Genomic DNA, 15,753 nt, shown 5'->3' on the forward strand with positions numbered 1-15,753 from the left:
GACACAATGGTCCAATATGTGATCCAACAGATTTTATGCTATTAACTGGATCATATCCGAAAGATTAAAACTGCTAAACTATTCCCTTACTAAAGTCACAAAATAGTGCCACTGGTGCTGTTGTTTCAAAGGATTAAATCTGTATGTTTAATCCAATGCCAATGGAAATTTCATTAAGGTTTAAAACAACAACAACAACAACTAGAAAACCTGCATGGGATGTATGCTCTATCCAAGTGTGGACAACTGATACTGAGATGCCAAATATCAACATTAAACTTTTAAAAAGCAATCTTTCATGTTTAGATCTGGCAGTGAGGAACTGAATGCAAGATAACCTACCTACTCTCCTTTACTATCACATGCCTTAATAAACATAAGACACATTTATCTAGCACTTTCTAACCTTCTGCAATCTTGCATGAGTAAGGATAAAGCAAGCAACCATTACAAAACTTAAGGAAAAAAGGAGGATGGAAGGACATAAACTTACATTGACTGAGAAACTTACTAAGTATTTGCTATGTTGCAGGTGTTTTTACACAGCTTATCTCATTTAATCTTCACGACCACCCAAACAAGATTGCGATTCTCATTTTTTTAAGTAAATAAACAGAGGCTCCAAAAGGACAGAGAAAATGCCCTATATTACAAAATAAAGAAGTAATAATAGTACCAAGATTTCAACCCTGATCTGACAGACTCTAAAACCTACAATTAAAGCAGCATGTGGCAAAGACAATCTAGAAACATGTTCCTTCCTCTGGCTTAAGTCTCATCCTCTGTCCCACTTTAAATACAATATTTAAAACCCAGACTACAGCTTACGAAACAGACTGGGTTTTTGCCCCTGTAAGCCAAGGTTAGAGAACTATGCGTTCAAGGGCAAGTACAATATGACTCTGGGGGAATAACAGCAAGTTTCAAATGACTACGACTTCAGGTTAAATGGAGTTCAGTGAGTCATGATAATTCCATGCTACAGATAATCCTGATCTTAGTCAACAGAAAATTTTCAAATTTGAATTCCATATTAGCATTCAACAATTCTCTCTCAACATAAGGCAACTCTTCATTCAACATAAGTAATTTAAAGCCAGGAACATCTCTCAATGTCTTTCACTATTCTTCCACAGAGAAATGATAAAAATTTTAAATGGAAAAAGGTAACATTTAACAACCAGATTTTACAAACTAGCTGAGAATAATTTTGACTTGATTTTTATCTTCTTATCATCTTAAATGTGACGCAGTTACCTAAATACTATGGTTGAAGAGTGAAGGCAGGCAGAGAGTTCTTTTCATTCATCAGTCTGTTCTTACTCCCTAAAGTGCCTTCTTTATCATACTTAACCTGAACTTATCACCATTGGGCCAGGAATAAGAGGCAAGTTATAAGTCTCCTAGAGTCTCCCAAAGTAAATTATATTCCCTTTAGTCATTATCTTCTCTAAGATCTCATGCTTACACCAGAAAGTGGGGCTGCCAGGGTAGAATCAGTTTAAGAACTAATCTGCCTAGAGCGCTTTTCTTTAGCAAAGTAAAGGTAAAACAGATGCCCTTACACTATCTTTAAAATAAATACAAGTGCCATTGCAGAAAAAAAAATTGCACAAATATTAACTGAGCACCTACGTGCCAGGTACTTAGGCATGAGGGTGACTGACAGATACTGTTCCTGTGCAAGTGGAAGCTATCAAAGATTTGTGGCAGCTGATAAGAAATATGGCATAAAATTCTTAAATAAATGGCAGAAGGGTAAGACTAGGGTACAGAAATATACATAGAATTGTTTATAAGTAGGTCAGAAATTTGGCTCCACAGTTCCTGGCAGTCAAAGCAAAGCAAGTATCATTACTGGTTCTGACAGTACGGAGGCTCTTCTACTTAGAAACAGATTAGATTCCAAAGAGCTATCATTAAGTCCATTTAATCCCATGTGCAAAGTTTTAACTATAGAAGCAACTGCTAATACCACCTATTGGTAACTAACAGAGCTGACATACTTCTCCCCGGACCCACTGCCCCCTTACAACAGGCAAGTTTTCATATCTACCAAAGTCCTTAAGTTGAAAGTTCTTTTTTAAAAAATCAATTAATTATTTAGTTAATTAAATTTGGGCTGCACTGGGTCTTAGTTGCTGCACGGGGGCTTTCTCTAGTTGTGGCGAGCGGGGGCTACTTTTTGTTGCGGCGCGTGGGCTTCTCACTGTGGTGGCTTCTCTCGTTGCGGAGCACGGGCTCTAGGCGTGTGGGCTTCAGTAGTTGTGGCAGGCAGGCTCAGTAGTTGTGGCTCACGGGCTCTAGAGCACAGGCTCAGTAGTTGTGCCGCATGGGCTTAGTTGCTCCACGGCATGTGGGATCTTCCAGACCAGGGATCAAACATGTGTGCCCTGCATTGGCAGACAGATTCTTAACCACTGCACCAACAGGGAAGTCCTAAGTTGAAAGCTCTTAAGCAGAGGAACTGCTTAAGTTCCTGTGTGTGTGTGTGTGTGTGTGTGTGTGTGTGTGAGTGTGTGTGTGTGTGTGTGTGCGCGCGCGCGTGCGCGCAAAATAAAAACCAAACTGCTTTTCCTGAATTCAGATCTGAAGGAAATCTTTACTCTGGATATGTACAAAAAGGCCACTTCGTGATATAGTAGACTACATTCTCAACAATATTCCTAACAGAATTACAACAGCAAATTTCATAATTTCTTAGGTGCCTCAAAGTAGGCCTATTGATTAATAGTAAAGATAAATTCTATAAGAGCAATTTTATAAAATAATACTGCCGAAGTATAATAGTTATAATAGCTAAAGAACATGTATGTCTTCAAGCAAATCCCAATTTAAAAAATATATGAAATTCGACTCTTAGAAGATTAGTCTGAAGATCTAAAAATAAGCTTTTGAGACTACTGGCATCACAGTCATTTCTTACACAAGTTTTGTGTGTAACACCTCTTTACTATAATTCCTAAAACATAGGAAAAGAAAGCTTTCAGATTAAGTTTTGAGGGTTTAGCAATTATATATAAAATAAGTATAATACTTAGTAGACAATGAAAACGGATGCAATCTGTTTTTTTTAAAGGGCTATTCATTTTTCTCATGAATCTCAAAGAAAGTGCAATTAGGGAATAAGTCAAAGGCCACAGTTATTGTTGTGTACAGTTAGTGTCAAAAGAGACACCATGTAAACAACATACAGTGATTGGCCAGATTCACTACAATTAAGTGAAGTGAGAAAAAAAGCAAAAGCAGGATCTCAGGTGCTTCCCTGGTGGTCCAGTGGTTAAGAATCCACCTTCCAATGCAGGGGACTTGGGTCCAATTCCTGGTAGGGGAACTAAGATCCTACATGCCACAGGTCAACTAAGCCCACACATTGCAACTACTGAGCCCGTGCGCTCTAGAGCCTGCACGACACAACTAGAAAGTTCACGTGCCGCAACTACGGAGCCCACACTCTGGAGCCTGGGCGCCACAACTAGAGAGAAGCCCGCACGCCACAACGAAGAGCCCTCACACCACAACGAAAGATCCCGTGTGCCACAGCTAAGACCCAATGCAGCCAAATTAATTAATTAATTAATTTTAAAGTGAAACATAAAAAACAGGATCTCAAAGGATGATGTACTCTGTGTGAAAAACTTAATCTACTCTCAAGGCACTATCTACCATTAAATACTCACAGAGTACCTTTTCCTCAACTTCAGAGGAGTTTACCGAATTTGAAAACTTAAGTTAACTCATACAAAACTGAAATACAGTAAGTTAAAGGATATAAGACTATTTTAACTGGGATTCTTTAAGAATTAGAGTAAAAACACTATTTAGTCTAAACATTTTACAGACTTAGAATCTATGTACTTTCAAAGTTGCTTTCTAAATACAGGTAAGTAGATATACTAATATACCAAAATAGAATTTTAGTAATTACTGGCTATAAGTCTCCTTTATAATTATTTTATTGATTTCTATTATAAAATTAGAGATGTTTTCCTACAGAAAAACATCAGGGTACTTATTATTATGAAATCTCATTTGCTTATTTAACAAGCATGTTATTTCAGGGAAGAAGTAGGGAAAACAGGAGTTGTCACTTTGTTATAATCATCATCTTATATGTGCCAGTTAAACCCTAAGAAAACTGCTTACCCTCAGTGGTGAGGAGATAGAGAGTATATTACATATTTTCTTTTCTTTTTTTTATAAAGACTTTATTTTTTAAAGCAGTTTTTGATTCATAGCAAAATGGAGAGGAATGTACAGAGATTTCCCATATACCCTCTATCGCCACACATGCATAGTTTCCCCATTATCAACATACGCCACCAGAGTGGTACATTTGTTACCAAGGGTGAACCTACAGTGACACGTCATAATCATCTGAAGTCGAAAGTTTACATTAGGGTTCACTCTTGATGCTGCACATTCTATGGATTCAGACAAATGTACAATGACATGTACATCATTATATTGATAGTATCACACAGAGTATTTTCACTGCTCTAAAAATCCTCTCTGCTCCATCTATTCATCTTCCCACCACCTCCAATTCCTGGCAATACCTAATCTTCTTACTGTCTCCATAGCTTTGCCTCTTCTGGAATGCCACATAGTTGAAATTATACAGTATGCAGCCTTTTAAGATTGGCTTCTTTCACTTAGGAATATACATTTAAGGTTCCTCCATGTCTTTTCATGACTTGAGAGTTCATTTCTTTTTAATGCTGAATAACATTCCATTGTCATTGTCTAGATGTACTACAGTTTATCCATTCACATACTGAGGAATGTCTTGGTTGCTTCCAAGTTTTGGCAATTGTGAATAAAACTGCTATAAACATGTGTGCAGGATTTTGTGTGGATATAAGTTTCAACTCATTTGAGTAAATATCAAAGCTCCTGACTGCTGGATCCTATGGTAAGAGTATGTTTAGTTTTGTAAGAAACCACCAAACTGTCTTACAAAGTGGCTGCACTATCTTGCATCCCCACCAACAATGAATGAGAGTTCCTGTCGCTCCACATCTTTGTGAATACTGGCCAATGTAAGTGTTCCGGATTTTTGCCATTCTAACAAAATGTGTAGTGGTATCTCCTTTTAATTTGCATTCCTCATATGCTTATGTGCTACCTGTATATCTTCTTTGGTGAGGTGTCTGTTAGGATCTTTAGACTATTTTTTTAAAATCAGGTTGTTTGTTTTCTTACTGAGTTTTAAAAGTTCTTTACACATTTTGGATAACAGTCCTTTATGAGAAGTGTCTTTTGCAAGTATTTTCTCCCAGTCTGTGGCTTGTCTTCTCATTCTCTTGGTATTATATATTTCCATCTGAGGTATCTGTAACTATGTGATAATTTTGTTCATTTGGTGGCAAAGAATGGGAACCTACAGATTATATAAAACCCAGAATAAGAACTTATAATTTCATTATTAAAAATAAGCAATAGTAAATTTACACAGCTACTTAGGAAACACCATATTAATTTAGAACAAGATAAAAGACTTCAGACAATTAAAATTGTTAGACAGCTAATATCTAAACAATTTCCCTACTACTGTCTCAGAGTTATGGTATCACTCAGTCTGATTCTAGATCTTCTTTTCTTATCAGAAGTACCTTGAGGGTCTCCTCTGCCTAGTCCCTCTGTCCTACTTAAATAAGCACCATAGATCAAGACTAGCTATAGACCATTCAATTAGCTAATTATCATTCTTAAGCTAATTCAAACTAGACAATTTGTTCTGAAAATGGCACTGAGATAGTTGGACTACTGTTTCTGTTTTCTACCATCAACTATAATTGCAAATGAAAGAGGAAAGGTCCCCCGCCACCAAAAAAACCTACAAACCCTTGTATGATGATTTTTCTTGATTAGATTATGAAGGAAAAGGGCCACAGAAGAAAGTATCTATTGGCTTATATTCCCAGAGTTTCTACCCCAATATTCTCACTCTTTTATTCTGAAACTTGGAGATTTTTTTCTTTTTTCCTTAGAAATTTTATTCTCTAAATTACCCTATTTAAAGTTCTTTATAAAATCATTAAGCAAAAGCAATTAGCAAAAAAGAAAAACAAATATTTACAAACATTTATGCCGACAGCATTAGCATTGCAAGTAGCAATCAATTTTCAACAGGATAGATCAAGGGAGTAAACAATTTTTAAATACATTTCAAAAATCAATAGTTAATCTATCCTAACATTCACTAACTAGCTCATTTCCCCAGCTACACACTTCGATTTTTCTGAAAAACTTGAAGAAATGTTTTGGTAACTTGTAATCTAATGTGATTTTTTTTAAAGAAAAAAAATGAAAGGAATACATATTGTACGTTGATTCCCAGCTAAAGCACTGCCTTGCTATGTGACATTGGGCAGCTTGCTTCACCTCTTGGTGTCTCATTTGTAAATAATGGCATCGTACTTGATTAGAAGTTGCTAACTGGTGGCCACATCCAGCAGTGGATATACCTTGTTTGCCTAGCATGTTTTTAAAATGGGGAAATTTCATATTCAAATCCAGATTTCTGATTTCTCTTTAAAAATTAAAAGATTAGCAACCCTGCGCCTATATTCCCTGTGGCAAGAAAGGCTGCAATTGAATAGCAGCTGTCCGCCTTTGGATAAGGCATGGATTCTTGGTGTTGTGTTACCTGCCTGTACGCTCAGCATTTGAGCTTCTGATGAACTAAATTACCTCTAAAGTTTCTTTCAGTTCTAACATTCTCATGTTTAGAGTGAGCCACACAGCAAAAGATCCATTTCACCTCTCTAAGCCTCAGCTTGATTTGAATATGGGGATGATAATAACATCTAATTACCACGTGAGCTTTGGAGAGACAAAACAAAATAGTGAGTGGTGACTGCCTAGCACAGTGACATATATGTAGAAAGTACTTAATAAACAGCAGAGGTAACAATAAACACAAATAATGGTGAACACAATAATTCAAAGATGAGTCTATGATGGTCAATCCAATCTAAGTCAAAATAGACATGTTCATTCTTCTCTTCTGAATGCAACATTGGTCCCATCAAAAAGTCACCTATTTGCCTCTAAGTTTTGGAGATTACTAGTTCTTCATTTACCACATGTAAAATAAGAGGCTGATGGAAAAAATGAAAGTCCTTGAGTAGGCTCATCTCAATGCGATATATTTTTAAATTACGATAAATATTTTCAGCAGGTATTTTTCAGCAAGATACGCTGCAGCTCTTTCAGTTGCAACTACTGTTCTATTCAGGGTCATTTTAGTTGCCAAGAATAAAAATTCACTCAAAAGTTTCTACAGGAAGCGGGGGCTTACCGAAAAGTTTATATATCCATGGGAACCCAGGGGAAAGTAAACAACCAGGTATGAGAAAGGTCAGGAAATGAAGCATGTTGGGGCACCAGCCACTTGTTCCAGCCTATTTTTCTTTCCCCTGGTTGTCTCTGTCTTTACATCCACTCTATAGTCATTCTACACCATCCTGCCTCCTCCCATACCTCATACTTTATATTCTTCTAACTTTAAAGCTTCAGTTGGCAAACGCCCTTCACCTCACCCACCCTCTCCAAAACACTATCTTTCTGCATCAAGTCTTGCTGCTAACGTGCCTGTTTCTTGTGAGTCATAGTTCTGAGAGAGGTAAAAAATTAAAAACAGAATTACCATGTGATTCTGCAATCTCACTTCTGGGTTTATACTCCAAAGAACTAAAAGCAGGGTCTCAAAGAGATATTTGCCCACCCATGTTCATAGCAGCTTTATTCACAATAGTAGAGAGGTGGAAGCAACCCGAGAGTCCATTGTCAGATGGATGGATAAACATATAGTGGAATATGATTTAGCCTTAAAAAGGAAGGAAATCCTATCACATGCTATAACCTGGATGAACCTTGAAGACACTGCGCTAAGTGAAATAAGCTAGTCATAAAAAGACAAGTACTGCATGAGTTCACTTATATGAGGTATCTAAGTGTAGTCAAACTCAGAGACAGAAAGCAGACTGGTGGTTACCAGGGGCTGGGGGAAGGGAAACTGAGGAGTTGTTTAATGCACACAGATTTGCAGTTTTGCCAGATGAAAAAGTTCTGGGGATCTGTTATACAACAGTATGAATATACTTAACGCTACTGGACTGGACCGTGTAATGCTACTACACTCAAAAATGTTAAGACAGCAAACCTTATGTTATTTTTTTATTGCAATTAAAATTTAAAAAAAAATTTCTGAGAGAAGGAATTGATCAGATTTATTCAGATAATCCTTTTGAAGCAAACTACACAAGCAAGGGTCAGTGACAAGCCTATGGACTGACCACTGGTATATTTATTTGACAACTTTTTATTAAATGCCTACTGTTTCCAAACTGTGCTAGGTTCTCAGCCAGATGCCCACCCGTGGCCTGTTTGCCTGGTCATACTAAGTAGGCTTTCCTTATATAAAAGGGGTTGATGATCCATATCTCATTTTCACATTTGTAAGTAAAGTACCTATTTCTATTGTACTACATCTTGCCATAGAGTTAATAAAAGGTTTTCTAATTCTGTTCGTTTGTTTGTTTTCTTTGCCCTTGGCTGTTACTACTGTCACTCTGCCAAAAAAACCCCAAAACAACAACAACAACAACAAAAAAGAGTGCAGTTCTTCCATAACTGCTGGGAAAGAACACCTGAAAAGAGCAACCATACGGCACAATCTCTTGAAAGGATCCTCATCAATTTCGTAGTTCCCTTTAAGTATGCATCAGCAGTACAAAAACTTCCAATTCAAAGAATTATGAAACAAACCAAGAATACCCATCAGAATCTTCTTACTTGGCACAAATAGTATGATAGGAAAAGTTGGAATTCTTGCTATAAAAGCAAATAACTTAATTAGTCTCAAATCTATACATTTAGAAACTATCACTCCAAAGAGTGATTAAACTACTTGCAAGAACTGTCTTAGTTCAGAACTGCATTAAATAAATTGCCTATTATAACATGTCACACAGGCTTAGGAAGGAAACTTTTCAGTCCCTATCTAACTAGATTCCTGACCATTATCAGCTTCTGTGACATCATATTCTCTTGATTTTTTCCCCTCATCTCTGGCAGTTCCTCTCAGCTGTTTTCATTGGATGATCTTTTTCTGTCCTTGAATATTGGCATTTCCACAGTTCCAGCCCTAGTACTCTTCTTTCCAACTATACACACTCCCTGAATGAAATCAAAACACACCAGAGCTTCTACTTACACATGGATGATTCCCAAATCTACACCTCTAACCTAGACTTCTTTCCTCAGGTTCAGATCCATATACTTGACTACCCACTGTAAAGTCCCTCCATCTGAAAAGATACCAGAAGTCAGTGGCAAAAATAAATCTCATTAGCTTAAACTTTCTCTCTATCCCTACCCCCAGTGTTCCTTAACTCTGCATTCCATTTCTGATTAATCACAACATCCAACCAGTTGCCAGACATGAGAAGAAATCTAGACGCCCCCTCCTACCTACTTGAACCACCTGCCCGCACTCCCAGTAACCCCAGGTAGCAATCAGTCACAAGTCCTTTTGATTCTACTTCAAACACATCCCTTCCTCTTGAACCCAACTGCCATCACCTTAGTTAAAGCCTCATAATTTGCACCTGGATACTACATACCTGGTCTTTACACTGCTCCAGCCCCATCATTCCCAAGATTTAACTTGATCAATGTTTCCTCATTTAAAGTCTAAACTCCCTGGAATCCTGACGGCAAGCACAATCTGACTTTCACCTATGTATATTCAATGGAACAATTATATATTTATTCCCTACAAGAATGTATATTCCTTATGTACAGAGGCCATATTACCATCACAGTAAATGTGTTGAATGAATAAACACTTCTCCAGTCTTTCTTGCGGCTTCCTCACACCTACCCAGCTTCCAAGCACACTACATTACTGGCAGTTCTGCCATTATGCCAGGCCCTCACGCTCCCATACCTTTATGTTCACCGTGCTCCCTTTTAGAACACCTCCACTTTATTCTCCACCTGAGTAGGCTTTCCATCTATCCTTCAGATTCAGTTGAACCACCACCTCTTTTAGAAAAAAAATTTTAACTAATATTCCTAATAGTCCACTGTGTTCCCATACCCCCTGCATGTATTTACTAGACTATATTGTAATTGTCGACTTATTTGCCTGTCTCTTCCGCCAGACTACAAAGTGCTTAAGGGCAGAAACCATGCCTATCTCTGCTGTATCCCAGGTACCTAACACAGTGCCTGGCACTTAGCAGCCCTTAAATAAATATTTACTGAACAAAGCATGAATCTGTCTTAGATAGGAATGCCAGGCTAGTCAAAAAATTCTATAGTCTAAGTTGATGGTCAAACAAAAAACAAGAGATACAAGAATGTTTTTCTCTCTTAAAAATATATGTGATACTCTACTGTGTAACATATTTTAGTTTCAAGAGAAAATGTACCCCAAATGCATAGATACCTCAACTCCATTTTATACATAAGTAATGTTTATAATTATGAATATTCTTTTAAATTGCATATGTTACTCTTAGAGAGGGATAAGAGACATTTCCAGCCTAAAAATTACGTGTACCTCACCAAAGCATTCTACACTCATTTCAAAGATGTCCTAAAGTTAGTTATAAAAATTAATTTTTAAAAATATTTTCTTTTAAATTGGCTAAATTCAATAAAAACGATTTTTTCCAAAGGCTCAATAAATTAAACACTCTGTCTTATCAAACCAATTTATGTTTGTAGATACTGCCTAAATCATTCAACTTTATAACAAGTTGTTTAAAATAGGCCCCTCATAAGAAAGTAAATATAAGTAGGTTTTAAGATCAATGGAGAGAGTCAGAGCCTTTGTCTGCATCTCCTTACTCTACCACACACATTAATGGAAGGCAAATTATAATAGTAAATGTTATTTTAACAGAAGAGCTCACTTATTAACCACTTCTGTCACAGTACCATATATGGACTCCCATAGCCACACTACTGATTTAAGACACAAGGTAGAGAGCCAAAATGCTCACCCACATGGAAGAAAAGGAAAATATCATTACAGCTCTCTTAACATTGAAGACTTGTTTCGAGCCTCCTCTTTAAAAAAAAAAATCACTTGGTAACAGCTTGATTATCTGAAGACTAAAACAAGGCTTAATATTCACTTCAGTGCTCAATCTTGTGCTCCATCAATATTTTATCCTACAAATTTTAGAAGCAAAATGCTAACAATGAACCAAAGGACAACTTTCACATATGCTGAAAACATCTGCTTAACCTTAAGTTACCAAGTTGTTTTTCATAAACTGTATAGAAATAATTTTGAGAGCTGTCACTATATGTCTAATAAATGACTTTGGTTTTATACTTAAGAAGAAAAATTTCTACAACAGTTTTTTAAAAGAGAAATAACTAGTTAGAAAATTAAAAAGGACTTTAAGTTTTCTCGGATTTTAGCTGGAGATGTATTCTAAAATGTTAAAATGGGCACATTTAATATACAGTATTCTTTTGGTTCCTCACTCTAAACAACAAAAAATTTCCTTCACACATATTTTCCCTTCTGAGAGCAAAGGAAAAGAACAACATCAAACCAAAACATAATGCTAAAATACAAATGATTTAAACATTTAATAAGCAACTATATCTTTATTCAAAAACATCTCTAAAATAACTTCCTGGACAACATGAACATGATTTCTGGCATAAAAATAACACAACGGAGATGAAATATTTTCAAAAGATAATGACACAGACTCTGAAATGCTAAATTCTCACTTCTATATTGAAATAGTCTCTTGTGCAGAAGCAATAAATTATAAACATATTATAAAATGTTCTTAGGTTGTTGGTTTCCAATTTGCATAGGATAGATAATTTTGAAAACAAGAAAGTAGAATGAGCAACGTAAATAAATTCAACTCTGGTGTCAAAAAAGTTCTAACTGGCCAAACCCAGTGTTGGTATCTTGCATCTGTTAGGCAGAAAAGTCTAAACTTCATTTCTGTTTTAATTTTAAGTCCCTCCTCAGGTATAAAAGTTAAAATATGCATTCTAGAATAGGAAAGGAAGGGTCTGATCTTTTTGTAGAGATTTTTCAACAGAGGTAACAAAGATCTAGATATATCATGTTTCATAACTGAGATGAAGGAAAACATATGATAGAAAACCAATAATTTTTGAATAAGTAGGGTAACCTATTAGCTTTCCTCACCCTGAACTATAATTTTTTAACAGTTGCTATTTCAAATCAATAATAAAGTTAAAGAAAGTAGGTTTTAGAGTGTTTCAAGTAAACAAATCCATAATTTCTAGTAAAAAGGGAAAACCTATTAAAACACTCCAGTACACACTACACCCTCCAGTGGGCAAGCATCCATGGAAAAATATAAAAAGATTTCATTGGATTTTCCACTCAGTCAATCAGGCCTATAACTAATAAAATGATGGTTCTAAAAACCTCATAAAAGTTCACACTATTTTAATCTCTCATCTTAGTATATAAGTTAGAAAAAGCAAAGACTTTTCTATAGTAACAATTTAGATGTTATAGGAGAATAATGTTAGAAAATAAAATCATGATCTGCTTATCCTTCCTTAAAAAACAAAGTGCTATCAGATTCTTAATTTCTTAAACTTATAAAAGAAAAACGGTACACAGAGTAAATCACATATAAAGATGTATAATTAAAGATAAAAGTATTCTTTATACCATGAGCTGCAAAGGCAGCACTAATATTTTAAAGCAAAATCCAAAAATTATGGTTCCTTAGTGAGAACTGTGGCAGAAAAGCAGTAGGTTCATTAAGTTTTTCAGGAAAACAACTTACATTATCACCTGGTAATATTTAGTATTACTGGTCTCATGAGGCTATGTGGTCACTACACTTAGAATAAAATTAAGAGACTATTTAAAAGAGCCCTTATTCTATAAGACCAATGTTTCATGACTTAAATCATAGAAGCAAAGACTAGATTAAAAGTATTCTACAATGGTCCAAATATCATTTAAAGTTTCTCCAATTTACAAAATACAAACATATATTTAATACATAAATTTAATACATAAATCTGATCTAAACCTAGATCAGATATGAAGATGTATAGTTCCCAAAATGAATTAAAGAATTTTTGAATATATATACTCTAGGAAAAACTAGTACAACTAAGACTACTTAAGGTCTTGAACTTATCACTAAGCTTATGAGACCAGCAATTACAGGACAATGGTGACATCTAGTGGACATTACAAATATATACCACACATATCTTGGAATAAAACCTTTTATTTCTAGTGTTTCACATATTTCAACCTGTCTGAAGAAGTATATGACAAATCTTTAGTTGTAAACCCAAACAAGATGACTCTGCGCCCTAAAAGCTTCTCAACATGAGTGACCCAATCGTGATAAATATAAAACGTTTAACAATTAAAGTATAAGAAGTAAATATCTCAAGTCTTTAAGCACTAAGCACTAATTAAGTATATCAAATACACGACTAAAAGGTCTAGCAAATGGTCCAATATGATGATGATAACAAAAAGAATTTAAAAGATTCTGAATGAACCAAATGAAAAATGAAAAAAAAATTTAAAGAAAATTAAGAGCTGATCTATTTATGAATTTATTCAAGCATGGGAAGAACATATTAACCAGTATAGTCTGTCAGACAAAATAAGAAATGTTTTTAAACTATAAGATTATCTTATTTATGACAATTTTTCAAAACCAGATTAGTTCTCAAGAAAATTTATAGGATTATTCTTTAAAAGTAAAGGAAGATAACTGGAAGAAAACCAGCTAATCCTCTCAAGAAGCGATGAACTGGGCTTCCCTGGTGGCGCAGTGGTTGAGAGTCCGCCTGCCGATGCAGGGGACACGGGTTCGTGCCCCGGTCCGGGAAGATCCCACATGCCGCGGAGCGGCTGGGCCCGTGAGCCATGGCTGCTGAGCCTGCGCGTCCGGAGCCTGTGCTCCGCAACGGGAGAGGCCACAACAGTGAGAGGCCCACGTACCACAAAAAAAAAAAAAAAAAAAAAAAAAAAAGAAGCGATGAACTTACCTCAAAGAAGGACAAAAAAACAAACAACAAAAAGTACTTGTGGACAATGTCCTTACTTAGTATTTGTTCACACATAAGCAGATTTCACAAGATAACAGCACTGCACTTAATGAGAAAGCAATGAAAGTATATGTGATTTTTATTAAGCATTTTATCACAACTCAGGGAAGAAATACAAATATTTAGATTCTAGAGATAGAATCTAAATATAAACACTAAGTCAAATAAGAGTCCAGGCCACAAAGTAACTGGAAGTCTTTCAAAAATCACACATCCTTCCCAGATCTCTCAGAACCACCTACTTTAAAAGATTTTAATGATTATTTGAGCTCAATGATTTTCTGAAAAGAAAAATGCTAAGGGCCAGAACTTTCCAAGTCTACATTTCAAAATCATTGAAGATATCTCTGAAATGTAAATATTTGGGGATTAATAAAATTCAGGTCACAAAAGCACTGTCTTACTGTCTTCAAAAAGTTATCAGAGGATAAATAAATTGTGATATATTCAAACAATGTATTACAACTCAGGAAGCAAAAAGAATGAAGTACTGATACATGCAACAACGTAGATGAATCTCAAAAAAATTAGGCTGAGTAAAAGAAGTCTTATATAAAAGTATACCCTGTATGATTTCATTTATATGATATTCTAGAACAGGCAAAACTGATCTGTGGAATGAATGAATGAATGAATAAACAAAATCACAACAAGAGTTACCTCTAAGGCTAGGACAGAGATGGAGATTGGGAAGGAATATGAGGGAATTTTCTGGGGTAATGGAAATGTTCTAAATTTTAACAAGACTTGGTGTCACACAGATGTATGCATTTGTCAAAACTCACGAATAATATACTTAAGATTTATGCAAAATTTATATAAATATTACCTTAAAAAATAAACCTTAAGCAAATATTAATAATTCCAGTTATCATATACCATGCTAAAGCATTTGGGGTGATGTGTATAAATATCTGCAACTTATTTGGAAATGGACATAAAAATTAGATAATGGACAGATTATAATAAAGCAAATATAGCAAAACACTAACAACAGTAGAATCTAGGATATAAGTATGTTGAAGTTCTCTATTTAATTCTTTCAGATTTTCTGTATGTCTGAAAATTTCCATAATAAGATGTTGGGAAAAAAATAAAGGTGACATTCAGAATTCAAAAGAAAATTAAAAATATAAAAATTTTAAAATATGTTCTGTAAAATATTAACAATTTTCCTTTTACATATTAACATTTTAATCTGTTTAATGTCAAAAGTGACCATCTTCTAAAGAGCAAACATTACAGGACAAAATATTTAAAAAAATTTTAAAGACATACCCGAATTTCTTGAAGATTGTGAAAATTATTTCCTACTCTGACTGAGATCTTGCTTGGAGTATAGCTTTCATCAGATTTGTAGTCCGCATAAATACATAATGTCTTCACTGTTGTTTTTCTTCTAAAAGCAATAAAGTAAAAACAAAAAGCCTTTTATCATGTGGAAAGATTATATACAAAACATGTTACCTTCTGATTTTAAAAGTCATATAGTTTGCTAAAATGAGTGTTTGAATCAATAATTTCCATGTTCTTTAATTTTAACAATGATGAAAATGAAGAACATATGAAAAAATAGATACACATGTTATACTTTTACAGACATCTCTTACCTAGAACATGGTCAAGAAACAGATGTAA

At 35.1% G+C, this 15,753-nt stretch overlaps 1 protein-coding gene across 2 annotated transcripts in view; it reads right to left on the reverse strand.

Moving 5' to 3' along the window:
• The window catches only part of ANAPC10 (anaphase promoting complex subunit 10), a 74,053-nt gene that overhangs the window by 30,076 nt on the left and 28,224 nt on the right, over positions 1–15,753 (reverse strand). For both annotated transcript variants that reach the window (XM_065877839.1, XM_065877838.1), the window contains exon 4: positions 15,394–15,514. In XM_065877839.1, the coding sequence (XP_065733911.1) occupies positions 15,394–15,514 (121 nt within the window). The remainder of the gene's footprint in view (positions 1–15,393; positions 15,515–15,753) is intronic.

This window comes from Phocoena phocoena, chromosome 5 (assembly GCF_963924675.1).
Source record: "Phocoena phocoena chromosome 5, mPhoPho1.1, whole genome shotgun sequence".
Taxonomy (NCBI): domain Eukaryota; kingdom Metazoa; phylum Chordata; class Mammalia; order Artiodactyla; family Phocoenidae; genus Phocoena; species Phocoena phocoena.